The sequence below is a fragment of the Geotrypetes seraphini genome, chromosome 8 (genome assembly GCF_902459505.1).
Source record: "Geotrypetes seraphini chromosome 8, aGeoSer1.1, whole genome shotgun sequence".
NCBI lineage: Eukaryota > Metazoa > Chordata > Amphibia > Gymnophiona > Dermophiidae > Geotrypetes > Geotrypetes seraphini.
Window position 1 is genome coordinate 54,230,526 of NC_047091.1, and position 19,586 is coordinate 54,250,111.

At 46.4% G+C, this 19,586-nt stretch overlaps 1 protein-coding gene across 3 annotated transcripts in view; it reads right to left on the reverse strand.

Moving 5' to 3' along the window:
• Positions 1 to 3,962: 3,962 nt before the first annotated feature.
• Positions 3,963 to 19,586, reverse strand: part of COQ8B (coenzyme Q8B) — a 114,708-nt gene continuing 99,084 nt past the window's right edge. For all 3 annotated transcript variants that reach the window (XM_033957146.1, XM_033957145.1, XM_033957147.1), the window contains one exon: positions 3,963 to 4,616. In XM_033957146.1, the coding sequence (XP_033813037.1) occupies positions 4,311 to 4,616 (306 nt within the window). In that variant the 3' untranslated portion in view covers positions 3,963 to 4,310. The remainder of the gene's footprint in view (positions 4,617 to 19,586) is intronic.

Sequence of the window (19,586 nt, forward strand, 5' to 3'; positions counted from 1 at the left end):
GAAAATACCGGGAGTAAAATCCCAGGCCTTGCTGGTCCAGAGGAACTGGTTCGATGGCATTGAGAAGAAGGAGGGAGTGAACCTCCTGAGCGAGGAGGAGGGATTGAGCCTTGTTGGAAGCAGACTCTTTTGGCAGACTTAGAGGTGGAGGAGTCTGAAAATTTAGGGAGTAGCCGTGGGCGATGATAGCAAGAACCCACTGGTCGGAGGTGATTGCTTCCCAGCGAGTTAGAAAAACTTGTAGTCGACCTCCTATGGGCTGCGGTAGAGGACACGAGGGAGGAAGACTGGCAATGTCCTGGAGAAAGGAGTCAAAAGGGCTGTGTCGACTTAGGTTGAATAGCCGGTTTGACAGCAGGCTGCTGTTGACGAGTCTGTTGTTGCTGCTGACGCTGTCTGCGAGGTTGAGGAGGATGGGACTGCGCCGGTCGAGCAGAAAACCTCCTTTGATATGAAGGTTGTTGCCTGAATGGACGAGGAGGAGGAGGTTTCTTCTTGTTTTTCAACAAGGTGTCCCACCTAGTTTCATGGGCGGAGAGCTTTTGGGTGGTGGTATCCATGGACTCCCCAAACAGCTCATCCCCTAGGCAAGGAGCATTGGCAAGTCTGTCCTGATGGTTTACGTCCAGTTCTGAGGTCCGTAGCCATGCCAATCTTCTCATTGCTACAGAGATAGCAGTAGCACGAGACGTCAGTTCAAAAGTATCATAAATAGAACGGACCATAAACTTCCTGAGTTGCAGAAGACTAGAGGTACATTGCTGAAAAGCAGGAAGTTTACGGTCCGGAATATACTTTTGAAAAGAGGTTACCTGTTGAATGAGGTGCTTCAGGTAAAACGAGAAATGGAAAGCGTAATTACTTGAACGGTTGGCCAGCATTGCATTTTGGTAAAGACGCTTTCCAAATTTGTCCATGGCCTTTCCTTCTCTACCAGGAGGGACAGAGGCATACATACTGGCTCCTGTAGTCTTCTTTAGAGTTGACTCTACCAACAGGGATTCATGAGAAAGTTGGGGTTTGTCAAATCCAGGTATTGGAATCACTTTATATAGAGATTCTAGTTTTCTTGGGGCTCCTGGGATTGTCAAAGGAGTTTCCAGATTCTTATAAAAAGTTTCCCTCAAGATGTCATGGAGGGGTAACTTTAAAAACTCTTTAGGAGGTTGGTCAAAATCCAAGGCATCCAAAAATGCCTTGGATTTTTTAGAGTCAGACTCTAAAGGAATAGACAAGGTGTCTGACATCTCCTTTAAAAATTTTGTGAAGGAGGAGTGCTCTGGCTTAGCAGTAGTATCCTGCACCGATGGTTCCTCCTCATCAGATGTATAATCCTCCTCGGTACCGAGGGGATCATCTGAATCATCCCACAAGTCAGGGTCCCGTACCGATTGTAAACGGCCCTGGGAAAGTGGAGTCGATGTATCAGTATGTTTAGTCTTGTGTACCGATTTACCAGACCGAGTGGAGACGGTACCTGGGGAATGTAGTACGGTACGGGGTTCAGAGACCAGTACCGGTTCCGACACCGTATGAGTAGCATGCCGTTTTGGTTCTGCTGATAGAACAGGCATGGACAAAGATTTTTGCGGTGCCGAAACAGTCGATGCCGATAACAGAGGCTGTTCGACAGACGGCACCGAAGGCTCAGTCGGTACCGACACTGGAAGGTTCGGAGACAAGAGAGCCGGGAGCAACTGTTGTAGTTGCTGCTTAAGCTGGACCTGGAGGATAGAGGCAATGCGCTCATCCAACGTTGGTCCCGATGGCACCGGTACCGGTTTTTTCTTGCTCGGTACCTTCGGTGCCGCTCGACGCTCGGGTGAAGTCGATGCCGATGACGATGCAGAGACTTCAATGGGAGCGGAGCGTTTACGGGGCCGGCGCTCAGTCTGCAGGACTTGGCTCACTGCATGCTCGACTGGCGGGCCTAGAACAGTAGGGGAAGGCTTCTTAGCCGGCTTACCTACAGGAGTCGACACCGACGATGGATCTGGCGGTGCCGAGGTAGTCGGAGTCGACTTGGAAGAAGTCGTCGACGTCGATACCGGTGCACTTTCCATAGCGGTACCGAAAAGGATCCGCTGCTGAATTTGTCGATTTTTTAAAGTTCTTTTTTGTAAAGAACTACAGCGGGTGCAGGTTTCAGCCCTATGGTCCGGACCCAGACACTGGAGGCACCACTTGTGTGGGTCGGAAAGGGAGATAGGGCGCGCACACCGCTGACACTTTTTGAAACCCGGTGACGGGGGCATGAAGGGAAATACTGCTGTAGCAAAATCGAAGCCCGAGGCTTCGATGGTGCCAACAGGCCCCGCCGGGTCAGTTCGATAAAAAAATTAAAAAAGAATAATTTTTTTTTTTTTTTTTTTACACAATAGGGTAAAAAAGAAAGAAAGAAAGAAAATATGAAGAGAAAAATACGCGCGAGCGGGAAGGCAAGTGAAATAGTAGAAAAACTTCCAACAGCCGTTGGAAACACGCGTCTTCTTAGCTCCGCGGAATTAAGAAAACTGGGGACCGCGCGCCTCTGTCGGGCGGGAAGGCACTCGCGCACGCGCGGTGCGGCCTAGCTAGAACTTTCTAAAGTTCTTAGAGTGCAATCACTCTAGAATTGTCCGTACCGGGGCTCCGTCGGTGCCGTCACCCATCAGTCAAGAATATGCTGCCTGCTTGTCCTGGGATAAATGTTACAATGCATAACTTCAAGGGGGCGTACACCTGGATGGAGCATGAAATTGGAATGGGCGTGTCTTCAAATTACCTGTTGAACTTATAGAATACTATAAGTTATGCATGATATACAGCGCACTCAGATGTGCCTTTTTACACCTGGCATAAATGGCTGCACCTTAATTTAAGTACATTAATGCCTACTTTACTCTAATACAAAACTGGGTTCACAGATGTCATTTTAAAATAGGCACTTCCAAAATTGCTAAAAGGGGGTGGACCCTGTTATAGATTTGCCCCTTAAATGTTGGCATGCAAAATGCTGCCTTACCCAGATTTGAAAGGGCATGTCAGGGTGAATGACCCCATCTGCCCTTGTTAAGCCAATATAGAAAGCTCTATACTGAGAATGATGTACTGTATATATAAGAAAAGTACTGTATCTACAGTTTAAGTATGGGGAGTTGCTTCTAGTCTGGGGCTGAGTAGGCCCAGAAGTGATATGCTGTAATCTAATGAGGGGGGTGGTTCTACCACTAGGCTGTGGTGGTGTTCAGTGCTGTGTGCTGGATTATGTTTCTAAGAGCCAGTAATATCTTGGTGTTCATTGTTTTAATTAGAAGTTAGATATATGTTTGAGCATCCACATGGAAAGACAGGTTTGAATATGGAAAGCTACTCAAAAAGGAAATTAGGATGCGGGGGGGGGGGTGAGTGGGAGGGGAAAGGACTGTGTTTCATCTCTTATGTTCATATCTCAGAGGTCAGAAAAAAAAAGTTGAATATCACTGGTCTTGATCCACATCTTTGCCTCTGCAGATGTGCTCATACTCAGCCAAGAGAGAGAGATATGAAGCCTTTCGCTCCACTTCTCACCCTTGAGCTTTAAGAAGCTAGGCTCCCTCACACAAGCAAGTTCTCCAGACTCAGTCAATCAAAAGTACGGTGCTCAGCAGAGCAAAATCAGGATAGGATAAACACTCCACACTTGCCATGCAATGGCTAAGAACAAGCAACCTTGTGCTTGGGTTGGGTGTCACAGTGTGATCATATATCAATAGCCTTGACAACTTAAGAGTTGATACCAAATCATGAGAACAGACAAATGCTTTGTTATATGCAGCCAACCTTCTCTTGAAGGTCAAACACACATCTTCCACTAGACAAATAGGTCCAATGTGCATCCACAAGGACAGCATGATTTGGCTGTGTCAGAACAGCTGGGCTGTGGGACTACTTTCTTGCTAGGGCACTCCCTTGGGGCCTGCAGGAAACACGCAGCCATGGCAGAAAAGTATATATATTTTTATATATACAATATTCATAGATAAATTCTCTCTTCCACAATAAATTAAATACAGCCTAATAGGAAAGAAACAGGATGCTATGTAAAAACTGTGGAATCTTAGGAAAAATTAGGAATTGGTTATTCTTTCAAGTGATCTTCTCCTATATATGTGTACAAATTGGACCGCCTTTTCAAAACTCTCAATACCTATACGCAGCTCCTACAGTAAGAACCTGGATTGTGAAGCTAAGGATAGATTATTTTCTAGATGGCACAGCCATCACCTGAAAGGGATATAAATAGATAAGCAACATCCATATGCACATCCTCTGGAGCAGCTGTGACACTACTATGTCGTTGCATTATCAGCCAAAGCAGGCCTTTCCCGCTCCCAGTACTTCCCATACATGTCTTGGAATAGTTGTTGGCAGGGGATGATGGCTCCGAGCTTGGCACAAATGAGGAAAGAGCCAGCCATCTTACGATGCAATGAATAGGACTCCTCTGGGGGAGGGACAAGCCGATGCTTCAACATGACTGGCACCAAGCTGTGGATTCGTCGCGTTGTGTTTTGTGTCCCAAAATCAAAGGGCTCAGCAGAGGCAAAGGGCTCACCCAGGATCATCACTGCATCTACGTGTGCCTCCTCAAAGACCTAGCAAAGAAGCACATTATTATGAGCATGGCAGAGAGACACAAGTTTATTTCCTAAATCAGTTGTATACTTTTTGGAATAAAAATTGAGTGCACTTTTATGTTCAAATCTTTTTTATTGAGAATACCAAGCAAGAGACATCAGGGAACACATCAAAATCAAAAGAACCAGCATCCAACAATACAACGTAGTTGAATAGACAATAAAACAGAAATGGCAATCCACCCCCTCAGCTCCCCAACCCCACCCTACCAGCAAAACCCCCCAAACCCCAACTCCCCCCACGTTAAACACACAAAAGATGACCAAGAGGTCACTAAGATCCCATAGGCCCATGCTCTTGTGGCCCATGGAACTACTGTAAGAAGTCCCCTCCCTCAAAAGAAAAAAAAAAAAAAGGGGAAGCCTGCAACGACCAATCCCAGTTGCTAGTATGGTGCATAGCAACAAAGCTAAGCAAGACGGTTCAAAAGGAGACTACGTCCACTAGAAGGGAGGGAAGCCAAATAGACTCCCCAGCCCAGCAAAAAACGACATCTGCGGCGAGAGTGACCACCGCCTCTCGAGCCTCCCAAGTGGCCAAATTATGCACCAAAGATCTCCAGGTCCAAAAAGAGGAAAGCTCAGAAGCAGTCCAGCTTTGCAAAATGCATTTGCGAGCAAGAAGACACACCTTATGATACCAGAGTGGTCCCCCCTTAGGAAGGCTCCCGGTAGGTCTAAAACCAGTTGCGCTACGTACCTGCAATGGGACTCCGAAATAAGCCCCATAAGTACTGGACTATAGACTTCCAATATACTTGGACCCTCCAACAATCCCAGAAGGAATGAACAAAGGTATTGGGGTCTCAGCCACATTTCAAACAGAAAGGTGAGTCAATACCCCCAATTTTGTGCAATTGTACCTGAGTGTAATAGGCCCTATATATCACTCGCACATAACACTCTTGAACAGCTCTCTCGTAAAAGCGAGGAACCTCCAGCAGGACATGTAAAATATCCCACCGACTAAGATCCATATGAAGGTCTCGACTCCAGTTCCCTTGAATACGTTACACATCTTTGGGCTCAGTAAACTCCAAGAGGGCCCTAAGTAATGCCGACACCGAAGTGGAGTGGATCGCCACCTCTGCAAAGAAAACCCTAAGGCGCTCCCCCATTGGCTGCGCAATCCGATCCGGAGGGAGTGAGATAACATAATGTTTAGCCTGGTAATAGGCGAAAAAATTGAGTGCACTTTTATAACTCTGGTTTGCAATAAATTATTTTCCTAATGCTGCTTTTCAGCTTTGCATGCAATATGGATAAATGAAGCCTTACCTGCTAATTTTCTTTTCTTTACTCTCTCCATACTCATCCAGATGTATGGACAAAATTACTACAACATCAATACATCTAAACGGTCACGATCACCCAATATCTAAAATTATAAAAATACTAGGAGTCATCCTAGATACCCATCTGACCTTGATCGAACACACAAATTCGGTGACAAAAAAGTGCTTCTCCACACTTTGGAAATTAAAAACCATAAAAAAATACTTCGACCCCCTATCTTTCAGACTACTGGTACAGTCACTGATTCTGTCCATCTTGGACTACTGCAACATCATTTATGTGGGTGTACCTAAAAAAACCGTGAGAAAATTAAGAATAGTTCAAAACACTGCTGTCCGCTTAATATTTGGACTAAAGAAAAGTGATCATGTTAGTCCCTTCTACAAACTGCTGCATTGGTTTCCAATTGAGGCTCGAATTCAAATTCTCTTGCTTTTGCTATAAACTGGTGTGGGGAATGGCCCCCAACTATTTACTACCACATTTCAAACTTTACTCCCCCACAAGGATAACCAGAAATCACAACCTCTTTGCCTACCCGAAGATTACAGGCTGCAGATACCGAACCTTTCTAGATAGAACATTCAAGTTTCAAGCTGGTAGGCAGCAAACTTGGCTAGGCTACTTCATAGACGGCGCCAGGTTGACATACGGCGCTTTTCGAAAAGAATTAAAGACCACTCTGTTCAAAAAATTTATTTCATAGCTAGACTTCCTCCCCCCCTCTCAAAGCTACCGCTCACCATACTGAATCCACTTTTTCCCCATTAACGGTACTTTGTATTCCGTATTCTCTTCAATGTCTTCTTCACCATTTGTATTCTGTTATTCGCTGGCTTTCCAACCATTTCAATGTAATATGTTAAAATTATATTGTAATCTATGTATATCATTCTTCTTGCCAATATGCACCATTGTAATCTCTGATAGCTCTGTGACGTCTTCTCTATCTGTATCTGTATGTTGTAATTCGCTGACTGTACAGCTATTCTTCTCTGTGAACTGCCTAGAAGTCGCAAGATTAAGGCGGTAACATAAGCAATGCCTCCGCTGGGTCAGACCTGAGGTCCATCATGCCCAGCAGTCCACTCACGCGGTGGCCCAACAGGTCCAGGACCTGTGCAGTAATCCTCTATTTATACACCTCTATCCCCTTTTCCAGCAGGAAATTGTCCAAGCCTTTCTTAAACCCCTGTACTGTACTCTGCCCTATTACGCCCTCTGGAAGCGCATTCCAGGTGCCCAACACTCGTTGGGTAAAGAAGAACTTCCTAGCATTCATTTTGAATTTGTCCCCTTTCAACTTTTCCGAGTGTCCTCTTGTTCTTTTATTTTTCGAAAGTTTGAAGAATCTGTCCCTCTCTACTCTCTCTATGCCCTTCATGATCTTATAAGTCTCTATCATATCCCCGCTAAGTCTCCTCTTCTCCAGGGAAAAGAGACCCAGTTTCTCCAATCTCTCAGCGTATGAGAGGTTTTCCATCCCTTTTATCAAACGTGTCGCTCTCCTCTGAACCCTCTCGAGTAACGCCATATCATTCTTAAGGTATGGAGACCAATATTGGACGCAGTATTCCAGATGCGGGCGCACCATCGCCCGATACAATGGCAGGATAACTTCTTTCGTCCTTGTTGTAATACCCTTCTTGATTATGCCTAGCATTCTATTTGCTTTCTTAGCGGCTGCTGTGCACTGTGCCGTCGGCTTCATTGTCATGTCCACCATTACCCCAAGTCCCTTTCTTGGTTACTCTCATTCAATAATATCCCTCCCATCGTATAGTTGTACCTCGGGTTTCTGTTTCCCACATGCAATACTTTACATTTCTCAACGTTGAACTTCATCTGCCATCTCGCCGCCCATTCCCCCAGTTTGTTCAAGTCCCTTTGCAATTCTTCGCATTCCTCTTTAGTCCCAGCTCCACTAAATAGTTTTGTATCGTCCCAAATTTTATTATCTCACACTTCGTGCCTGTTTCTAGATCATTTATGAATATATTAAATAGCAGCTGCCCGAGCCCTGAGCCCTGCGGAACACCACTCGTGACCCTCATCCAGTCCGAGTAGTGGCCCTTCACCCCTACCCTCTGTTTCCTACCCGCCAACCAGTTTCCGATCCATCTATGTACGTCTCCGTCCACTCTATGGTTCTTCAGTTTCCAGAGTAGACACTCGTGAGGCACCTTGTCAAAGGCTTTTTGGAAATCAAGGTATATGATGTCTATGGGGTCTCCTCTGTCCATCTGTTTGTTAATTCCTTCAAAGAAGTGCAATAAGTTAGTTAGGCATGATCTCCCCCTGCAGAAACCATGTTGGCTTGTTATCAAAAGTTCGTTTCTTTCCAAATGTTCATCGATGTGTTCTTTAATCAGTGCTTCCGCCATTTTCCCCGGAACCGAGGTCAAACTCACTGGTCTGTAGTTTCCCGGGTCACCTCTTGATCCCTTTTTAAAGATGGGCGTGACATTGGCTATCTTCCAATCCTCCGGGATCATGCCTGTTTTCAAGGATAGGTTGCAAATTTGCTGCAGTAGTTCCGCTATCTCCTCCTTTAATTCCTTCAGAACCCTGGGATGGATTCTGTCCGGACCCGGGGATTTGTCAGTTTTAAGTTTTTCTATCTGCCTGTGTACATCATCAAGGCTCACTTCCATGGATGTTAATTTTTCTGCTTGATTCCATTGAAGATTTGCTCAGGTTCCGGTATGTTGGTTGTGTCTTCGTTTGTAAATATAGACGAGAAGAACATGTTGAGTCTTTCTGCGACTTCTTTCTCCTCCTTCACCGCTCCCTTCCTGTCTCCTTCGTCCAGCGGTCCCACCTCCTCCCTAGCTGGCTGTTTCCCTTTAACATATCTGGAGACTAAGAAAAATGACTTCTGAGAAGCCTATAAACAAGGATCCTGTGCAGTCCTCAGCTAGTATTTTTCATTCCCAAGCACAATGGTGTATTTAATAGAGAAATATAATTGGGGATAAGGCTATTTTTCTTTCTCTTTCTTTCTTTTTTAAACATGTGGAAACTAATGACAACACATCTATCTAACTCTCCTATTCAACAGTCTTTGACACTAGGCAAAAATAAGTCATGTTCCAAACTAACACTGTACAGACAGCAATAATTTAGAGTGGGTTCTGGATCCATCTGGAGGGACTAAAGGAAAGAAAATTAGTAGGCAAGACCTAATTTATTGTTTTCTAGCATCCTTTCAAACTGCTCCAAATAAATGGGAAGTACCAAAGCAGGGACCATTATGGGCAGGTCCACAGGAACCCTGCAATTAACACACCATCATATATCTCTTAAAACTTCTCACTTCTGGAGGTCGCCAACAGGGAGCAGCAATTCACACAAGCTACTTGAACCAGCCCCCGAGCCTTCTGACGTTGTATCGCATATGCTGAAGCAGGACTTAGAAGCTGTAGCCACAGCCCTGTTTCTCAACCAGAGTTGTCTATGAGCCATATTCACCATAGACATGCCCCAGGCCACAGTGCAGAGCATGTCACAAATAGTTTCTTCCAAGTAGATCAAACAAGCAATGGTTGTCTGGAGGAGGCCACCTCAAAAGCCTGCATCAACGCATTTTCCAGCTTCTGATCCTGCAGATCCTTTTGAACAATTTCCTCTTTCACAGGCAGGGTAGTTCTCTTAGTCACCGCAGTTCTCTTAGGCACCACTGTAATGAGGGAATTCACCCAGGTGAGCTGGAGCTTTTCCTTTTCTTTGGGTACTAAGGGATAGAAATACACCATGGCCCATCCTATCTTAAGCCCTGCATCCAGGGTGACTCACTCTGCTGTAATCCGACCCTGAATATGAGGATGCATGGGAAAGGCCTTAGAAGGATGCCGAAGGCTCTTCCTATTGGATAAAACCTGCAACCTGGACGTCGAACCTGAAGGCTCCTCAATGGATAGAGCAGCCTCAGTAATCAGAGTACTCAATTTTTCTTTATAAAAGAGCTTCAACACTTTCAGGTCATCTCCCTCCTCTAATGGCTCCCTCAGGGACAGTTCCTCTGAGCGACAATAAGGTCACATCAGACAAAGAGGGAGAACATGAAAGTGGTAATCAACAAAAGTAGAGATGAAAAAGATTCTTCAACTGGGACTTTATGGCACTAAAACAAACATCAAACTCAACACAGCCTATGTTGTGGCACCTTAGTGCCTTCCTCAGGAGTCAAACTGTTGATATATTCTGTTTGATGAATTTCACTTAATATAATGGTACACAAAAAAAGCCCAGACACCGAAATATCAATCAACAGTCACTTAAATCAGAAAATGAGTCGAGTCTTATGTCCAAATAAATCAATAAGTGCTATGCTTTCTGTTAGCTTGATTTATTTTGACACAAGGCTCTCTCTTGACTCCAGTGTCAGAGATTTTAAGAAAAGACTCTCAACAAGAAAGAGCCTGGAGTTCTGAGACCTGTCTCGCTGAGGTTTACCAGAAAAGCTGTTTTGAGTGTCAAATCCATCAGCGACACCTCCTTCAGCGACTTGAATGGAGCTTGGCCGAGACCTCTCAGAACTGAGTTGAGATCCCACGAAGGGAACGGGGCTTTGACCAGAGGTCTAACGAGCAGTGCACCCTTCAAGAATATGGCTTTGTCCGGATGAGACACCAGAGAAGATCTGTGATCCCAAGCCCTGAAACAAGAAAGTCCTGTGTCTTTGACCCAAAGGGAAGGTCGGCTTGTCAAGGCCGGCTTGGAGGAAAGCCAACACCACAGAAACTGGAGCTGAAACCGGCTCCACGTGTTCCTGGGTGCACCAGTGCTGGAAAGTCTCCCACACTTTAGCATATGCTAATACTGTAATGGACTTCTTAGACTTGAGAAGAGTAGAAATGACCATTGCATTCTAACACTTCTCATTCAAGAGCCATGCCATAAGAGCAAAGCAATCCGATCTTCTAGGCACACTGGACCTTGGGAAAGGAGATCCGGAGGCACCTGTAGCCAGAGACTGGGACCTGTCTGAAGACGCACTAGATCTGCGTACCATCATAGAGTACCTACAGAATCCTGTGGGGGTCCAGAAAAAGAATGCAAAGCAGCACCACTGCCCGCAGGAGGCCACTCTGCTTTACCCTTTTGTTTAGGAGTAGATGCGGGCTGTTTTTGTGGGCCTCATGCTGGCTTCATTGGAACCGGTAAGGGGGGGGGGGGTGAAGTGTATGCCTCTAGAGCTGTTTTGTTTTTAACAAAGAATTGTGGCAGACTATCTGTCCAAAAAAAATAGGAACGAAAGATTAGATTCTTACCTTTGCTAATCTTCTTTCTTATAAATCCTCCCTTTATTTCGGGACCAGTGGGTTTTATGCATCCTTAGCCACCAGGCACTGTAGAAAGCTTCAGATGATTGAAATCTTAACTCCTCCCTCCGCTAGTATATCCTGGAGCATGCCCATTGGACCCCAGTCAGTCTTCAAGCAGCCAGGAACATCTACAAAAGATAATAAACAAGAGAGCGAGGGAAATGGAGAACTCCCTGCCAAACAAATCAATTCTGCTCATATTAACATATGTAAAACAACAACAATCAAAACTAGAAAACTGCCTGCACTGTCAGAAGGGAGCACAAACCAGGGACCCCTTCCCCAAATTTAATGCTAGATCCAGTCAGATGGCACTCAAAGGCTGGTCCAAAACTTTAAATCCAGCTTACCAGTACTTCAAGGCAGCCTATCAGCGATTCATGCATACATAGGTCGGGTTCCCAAATAAAGGGAGGATTTACAAGAAAGAAGATTAGCAAAGGTAAGAACCTAATCTATTGTTCTTGTACAAGTCCCCTTGATTCCGGGACCAGTGGGACGTAATGGAGCAGTCCCGAAAACATCAGGGTGGGATTGATGAGCTTGCTGCCAACACCGAGGCACAAAAACAGCATCCTATTTTGCTGCCACATCAATTCTGTAAAACTTGATGAAGGTGTGCAAATCTCATCCGGAGATACCGCCGAAGACTAGGCCCAGGAGGAGGAAACCCCTCTGGTAGAAACATAGAAAGATGACGGCAGAAAAGGGCTACAGCCCATCAAGTCTGCCCACTCTTCTGACCCACCCCATCAAGTCTGAGTGCTAATGACCCAGTTCCCTAGCTCGACCCCCGTAGGGATCCCACGTGGATGACCCATTTATTTTTAAAGTCGAGTACACTGGTGGCCTTGACCACTTGCACCGGAAGTTTGTTCCACTGATCCACCACCCTTTCTGTAAAGAAATACTTCCTGGTGTCACCATTAAATTTCCCTCCTCTGAGTTTGAACGGGTGCCCCCTTGTGACCGAGGGTCCCTTGGGGAAGAATATATTGCTTTCCGCCTCGACACGACCTGTGATGTACTTAAACATCTCAATCATGTCTCCCCTTTCTCTACGCTCCTCAAGAGTGTAGAGCTGCAGTTTGTCCAGTCTTTCCTCGAATGGGAGACTCTTGAGTCCGGAGACCATTCTAGTGGCCATTCGCTGGACCGATTCAGCTCGAAGCACATCTTTTCGGTAGTGTGGTCTCCAAAATTGCACACAGTATTCCAGGTGAGGTCTCACCATGGTTCTGTAGAGCGGCATTATGACTTCAGGTTTGCGGCTGATGAAGCCTCTATTGATACATCCCAACATTTGCCTTGCCTTGGATGAGGCCTGCTCCACTTGTTTGGCAGCCTTCATGTCTACGCTGACGATTACTCCCAAGTCCCGTTCTTCTGAAGTCCTAGCTAGTGTTTCTCCATTCAAGGTGTAAGTTTTGCATGGGTTTCCGCAGCCGAGATGCATGACATTACATTTCTTTGCGTTGAAGCCCAGCTGCCATGTCGAGGACCAGTTTTCCAACGTGATCAGATCTTGCGTCATACTATCCTTAAGATTGTTTTCACTTACTATATTACACAGTTTGGCGTCATCGGCGAACAGTGTTACTTTACCCTGAAGCCCTTGGGTCAAGTCTCTTATGAATATGTTGAAAAGGGATGGTCCCAGGACCGAGCCCTGCGGCACTCCGCTAGTCACCTCCGATATCTCAGAGAGGGTGCCGTTGACCACCACCCTCTGAAGTCTTCCACTCAGCCAATCATTTACCCATGCAGTTAGCTTCTCGCCTAGACCCATCGACTTCATCTTGTTTAATAGTCTGCGGTGCGGGACACTGTCAAACACTTTGCTGAAATCCAAGTACACTATGTCCAGAGACTCTCCCAGGTCTAGGCGTTTAAGGATGAAATCCACATGCCTGTCCTGAATATCCTTCAGGACCACTCCTCTGTCAGAAAGGAGGGAAGTACGCTTGGTGACCTGAGTGAGCCACAGCTGAATCCACCTTCGGAGAAGCAAAGCAATTCATAAAACCGATCACCATGAGATAAAGCCTTGGCATGACCCAAGCACATTTCAGGGGACCCTACGAGTTATCCCAAATGTTCCACAGGATACAAACCACATCAGGGTTATCAGGAAAGGAGGCAGTTAGCGGCCTCTGATCACTCATGAGAGAACATTTCTTCTGGACTGGCTGATCTGGCTGCAGTTTTAATTCCTGCAGAGATTCTGTGATGAAGTCCTCCAGACGAGCAGGCTTGAAGAACCTGCGTACTGTGGGATCGTCATCCAGGTCCTGGGACCCATATGGATCCTGATCACGGAGCTCCGCCAAATATGCCACATCAGTGGATGCCGCCAAAACCTCCCTGCGAAAGCAGACGGATTGAGAGAGTGCCCGATCCAAATCGCGGGTATCGCCCTTTTATGCTCCGGGGTCCCTGCCAGGGAACCAAACAAAAGATTCAGGCCAAGCAGAGGTAAAGTCTCCATGGATGGACCAGAAGTCGGTTGGGTGACCACCGGCATGTATTTCTTTTTTTTTTTTTTTTTTTTATTGATTTATAATATATCACAAGTAATACACTTGTTTCAGAAATACAGAACGTAAATTTATCAAAGAAAAAAAAATTATAAGAGTAGAATTCTAATTTCTTTCTGACCTTGGTACTGGAAAAGATGGTAGTCGCTGATAAAGGACCGCATCATTGATCACCTTGACGGACACGGGCTGATGAGGACCAGTCAGCACGGTTTTAGCAAAGGCAGATCGTGTTTGATGAACTTACTGCACTTCTTTGAAGGAGTAAACAGACAGATAGACAAGGGCGACCCGGTAGACATTGTATATCTGGATTTTCAGAAGGTGTTTGACAAGGTTCCTCATGAACGACTACTTCGGAAAATTGCGAGCCATGGAATCGAGGGTGAAATGCTCACGTGGATTAAAAACTGGCTGGAGCATAGGAAACAGCAAGTGGGGATAAATGGACAATACTTGGACTGGAAGAGCATCATCAGTGTGGTGCCGCAGGGCTCTGTGCTTGGACCCGTGCTCTTCAACATCTTTCTAAACTATCTGGACATAGGTACGATGAGCGAGGTGATTAAATTTGTGGACGATACGAAGTTCTTCAGAGTAGTGAAGACGCAGGGTGATTGCGAAGATCTGCAACGTGACATAATCAGGCTCGAGGAATGGGCATCAACATGGTAAATGAGGTTCAACATGGATAAGTGTAAAGTGATGCATGTAGGTAACAAAAATCTCATGCATGAATACAGGATGTCAGGGGCGGTACTTGGAGAGACCTCCCAGGAAAGAGACTTAGGAGTTATGATCGACAAGTCAATGAAGCCGTTTGCGCAATGTGCGGCGTCGGCGAAAAGGGCGAACAGAATGCTAGGAATGATAAAGTAGGGGATCACGAACAGATCGGAGAGGGTTATCATGCTGCTGTACCGGGCCATGGTGCACCCTCACCTGGAGTACAGCATCCAGCACTGGTCGCCGTACATGAAGAAGGACACTGTACTACTCGAAAGGGTCCAGAGAAGAGCGACTAAGATGGTTAAGGAGCTGGAGGATTTGCCGTACAGCGAAAGATTAGAGAAACTGGACCTCTTCTCCCTCGAACAGAGGAAATTGAGAGGGGACATGATTGAAACATTCAAGGTACTGAAGGGAATAGACTTAATAGATAAGGGCAGGTTGTTCACTCTCTCCAAGGTAGGGAGAACAAGATTGAAAGGGAATAGATTCCGTACAAACATAAGGAAGTTATTCTTCACCCAGAGTGGTAGAAAACTGGAACGCTCTTCTGGAGTCTGTCATAGGGGAAAACACCCTCCATGGATTCAAAACAAAATTAGACAAGTTCCTGAACCAGAACGTACGTAGGTAGGGCTAGTCTCAGTTAGGGCACTGGTCTTTGACCAGAGGGCCGCCACTTGAGCGGACTGCTGGGCATGATGGACCACGGGTCTGACCCAGCAGCGGCAATTTTTATGTTTATAATAGAGAATGGCACGGTGGTTGTTACCCATGGCTAGTCGTGAGTAGGCGCGGGTAACCCGCCGAAACGGGGAAAGAAAAAATAGTGGTCGCTGCGGGGACGGGGACAAGGCCATTCACCAACCCGTGGAGCGGTGAATGGTCTTGTCTCTGCAGTGAGGCAATCAAGGATTGCGCGGTCCGCCATCTCCCTCCCTCCACCTCACATTAGATGCAGAGTTTGACGGCTTTCTTTTTTGCCCAGCTGCACGCACGGCTGCTCGAGTTGTTCAATCTTCTCCTCTGCTGCAACTTCCTGTTTTTGGTTGCATCAGAGGAGAAGATTGAACAACTGAGCAGCTGCGTGTGTGCGGCTTTTTGAACGTGTGCGGCTGGGTGAAAAAGAAAGCCGGCAAACTCTGCATCTAAGGTGAGGTGGAGGGAGGGAGTTGACGGAACGCTGCAATTGGGCGGGAAGGGGCTGCTGAACCGCTCAATCGCGCATGTTCCCGGCTCACACTAGGAAGGAGGGAGTGAAAGGGAAAGAGATTCTGGGCCAAGGAGATGAAGAGGGAGAGAAAGAAACCCAGAGCATGAAAGAAAGGGGAGGACGGGCAGGTGAGCCAGATACTGGAAGCAGGAGGGGGAAGAAAGAGGAAAAGAAGCTAGATGGGGTTGATGAGAAGAGATACATTGGTGTGGAAGAGAAAGAGAGGGGAAATCTGGACACTGGAAGGTAACAGAAACAGAGGGGAAAATATGTGCATGGGGGCATAGGGATAGAGACATAAAGGGGACATACATGCCATGGGGATGGTATATGGACATAGGGGGGCAATGCCAGATACATAGGGGAGATATTAGAAATGGGGAAAATAGGAACACAGAAGCGAGATTGTTTGGGGACCAAGCTTGCAGGCTCCAGCAGCTTGCACAAATTACATTGTAACGTGCCACAAAAGTGAGAGGGAGGGAGGTAGATAGATAGGCCGCGCGAGAGGAGCTGAAGGTTAGTAGAAAGGAACAGATGGTGAAGGAGGGAGGGAAGGGTGGTAGTAGAAAGGAATAGAACAGACATTGAAGGAGGGTGGAGAGGAACAGACGCTGAAGGGAAATGTGGAAGACAGAGTGGGGAGAAGACGCTGGAAGGGAAGAAGGCAGATGCCAGACTATGGGGAGCGGAGGGAAGAAGATGGGTGCCAGACCAATTGAGGGGGGGGGGGTGAAGGGAGAGGCACAGTAACAGAGCAAATGGAAGACGCAGAGAGAAGACACACGGTGGATGGAAGGAATTGAATGAGAAGATGAGGAAAGCAGAAGCCAGACAACAAAGATAGAAAAAAAAAATTATATTTATTTTTTTTTTTTTTGCTTTAGGATAAAGTAGTATATTAGTTGTGCTGATAAAAATTTATAAACAAAGCCCTGCCAGCTGAACATCTCTTTCTCTTGTTCAGCAGCCAGAACTTTGATTTATAAGGAAGGAATAAGCTAAATATTGTAGTACTGAAGCTTATATGGATGCTGCGGGAACGGTGACGAGGCGGTGTAGGGAATGGCGGTGACGGGGAGGTGAAGGGGACAGTGGGCCGGGGATGGGGCAGTGGCAGGGACAGATTTTTTTCCCCGTGTCATTCTCTAGTTCACAATTAAACGGGGAAATCCATTAAATTCCATGGAGAGAATAAATAGGAAAATTAATTAATTATTGGAAAGCTGACTACGCTTAACAATCCCACAAAAATTTTTAAATCCAGCTGATCATCTAAATTTACAAGTCTCCAGAGATCTTTTTAAGATCTAGACTCTCAATTGTGATGGTAAAAAGAAAAATACTTAATCCCCAGGTATCGAACCAAACATTTACAGGGGTATGCTAAAAGATAAGAAGCCCCCAGTCTTTTTACTTCATCATGCATAGAAAGAAATTCTTTTCTGCGGTCTTGTGTTATCTTGGATACATCTGGAAAAATCCAAATTCTTTGTCCAGAAAAATCTTGATGTGAATTTCGAAAGTAAAGTTTCATTATATGGTTCAAATCTTGTTCAAATACAATGGAGACTAAAAGCGTCCCCCTTTCCTTAACATCAGAAAGGGATTCCTCCAAGACTGCAGTCAAATCTTTTTGTTCTACCAAATTTCCTTCTTCATCAGCTTTAGTCATAATAGTTGGAATATAATATATTTTGTTAAAAGGAGGAATAGCTGGTGATTTTGGAAAATTTAGTATCCGTAAATTTAGCCTTCTACTGTAATTCTCAAACTGTTCCAATTTAGAATGAACATAAATTTTATCTCTGACCAGAATTGTTGTTACTTCCTTCAAATCTTTTACTTCAGTTTTAACACAAGTCATTTGTTCAGCAGAGTCGTGTTTGGTCTGTTCTATAATTTTTGACAAATTGTCCACTTTTCCTGAGAGACTAAGTACCTCTTGTGTTGACTCAGTCAGCTTGCTATCGAGCCTCTGCAAGGCCTGCCAAATGGTCTCCAAAGTCACCGCCGGAGGGGACAAAAGCAGCGATGAACTCGCTTAATCTCCCAGAGTTGGCTGCTCGGCTGTCTTCCCCACGGGCGCTCCTCCCTCCAGGGTCAGATCCAGGTCTGTGACTTCTGCCCCTGGAATTCCTGCCGGGGCCAAGCTGACGTTGGACACGGCGGTGCGCTGGATATCGGAGGGGACAGTGATACCTCATGCCCTAAGAGGCTGGACGCTCCATCGTCCAAACCTGCAGCAGGGCCTTCTCCCGATAACGGGGTTGTGAGTTGGCTCAAAAACCTCTCGAGGGTTTGCTGCTGTACCGGCGTGGAAGTTCTGAGTTGGGAGGGAGCCGTTCTCAGAACTACCTTCCTTTTAGTGTGCGGCATTATGGAAGAAAACACCGTGAAAACAATTCTGGTGTTAGAAAACTGCAGAGGAATTTATCCGGTTCCACGGGAGAGGTAAGAGAAGCCAGCACTAGCGTGCAGCCATCTTGGATTCCCCTTTTCGTCCACAGGCATGGATTTCTTAACTAAGGGCTAGATTCACTAAGGACACCGATTGTGTCCCGACCACTTTGCGATCACTTAGAGACCCCGACCCAATTCATTAACCTTACTCCTGATCTGATCCGCACATGCAAATGAGGGAGAATGGCATGCAAATGTAGAAAGGCAGCGATTCACTAAAAAATTTCATGACCACCGATTGGGCTGGCCGATCAAAAAATAAGCGACTGCTGAGGACCAGTCGCTCAGGTGCTTTCCAACTGCCCTGCTCTCTGCCCTGACTCTCCTGCTCTCTGCCGCTCTGCCCTCTACCCTGACTCTCCTCTTGCCGCCCTGCTCTCTGCCCCGACTCTCCCCTTGCCGCCATGTTCTCTGCCCCGACTCTCCTCTTGCTGCCATGCTCTCTGCCCCGACTCTCCTCTTGCCGCCATGCTCTCTGCCCTGACTCTCCCCTTGCCGCCAAGCTCTCTGCCCCGACTCTCCTCTTGCCGCCATGCTCTCTGCCCCGACTCTCCCCTTGCCGCCATGCTCTCTGCCCCGACTCTCCTCTTGCTGCCATGCTCTCTGCCCCGACTTTCCTCTTGCCTCCCTGCCCCAACTCTCCTCTTGCCACCCTGCTCTCTGCCCCGACTCTCTTGCCCTTCCCGCAATATGAGCCCGTAGTTTTAACCTGCGGGTTTAAAGGAAGGTTAAAACCACGGGCTCGCAAAGTAAAAAAAAGTTCAAAAGCTCTGTAAGCATGCGCAGACCATCTAGAGGCAAAGAAGATGGACTGCGCATGCGTCGGGATCGCTCTTCAGCGATCCGTGCAGTCGGTTAAGGCGTGACTCCGATCGCCCCCATTTGCATGAGGACACATCGTAAATCTGGTGGCCGGCAACCTCACGGATCTGATCGCTAACAGATCGGATCCATGAGGTTAGTGAATCTAGCCCTAAGTATGCCTAATAGAGCATATTCACAAATTCCAGGGGAAAAAGGTCTCCTATGGTGAGAGCCGCCCTGTGCGCCTCAGACTTAGAGGACTTATGTGGCTCTTCTCCAGAACCGCGCTCGCATTTTGCCGAGTAATCCCGAGAGTCCTCAGACACGATTTTCATGGAAATTGGGGCTAGAGAATGACACGGTGACAAAATTCATCACTATTCCCGTTCCCGCGGATAACCGCGGGAAACCATCTTCATGTCATTCTTTAAAGATAGAGGGAAGAATCAGAGTATGAATGGCCACAACCACTGACCCACAAGCTTTGCTTTGAAGAATGCTGGTGTAGAAGGACTGAGGTTGAAATAGACACTAGAAAATGACATGGGATTATTTCCCG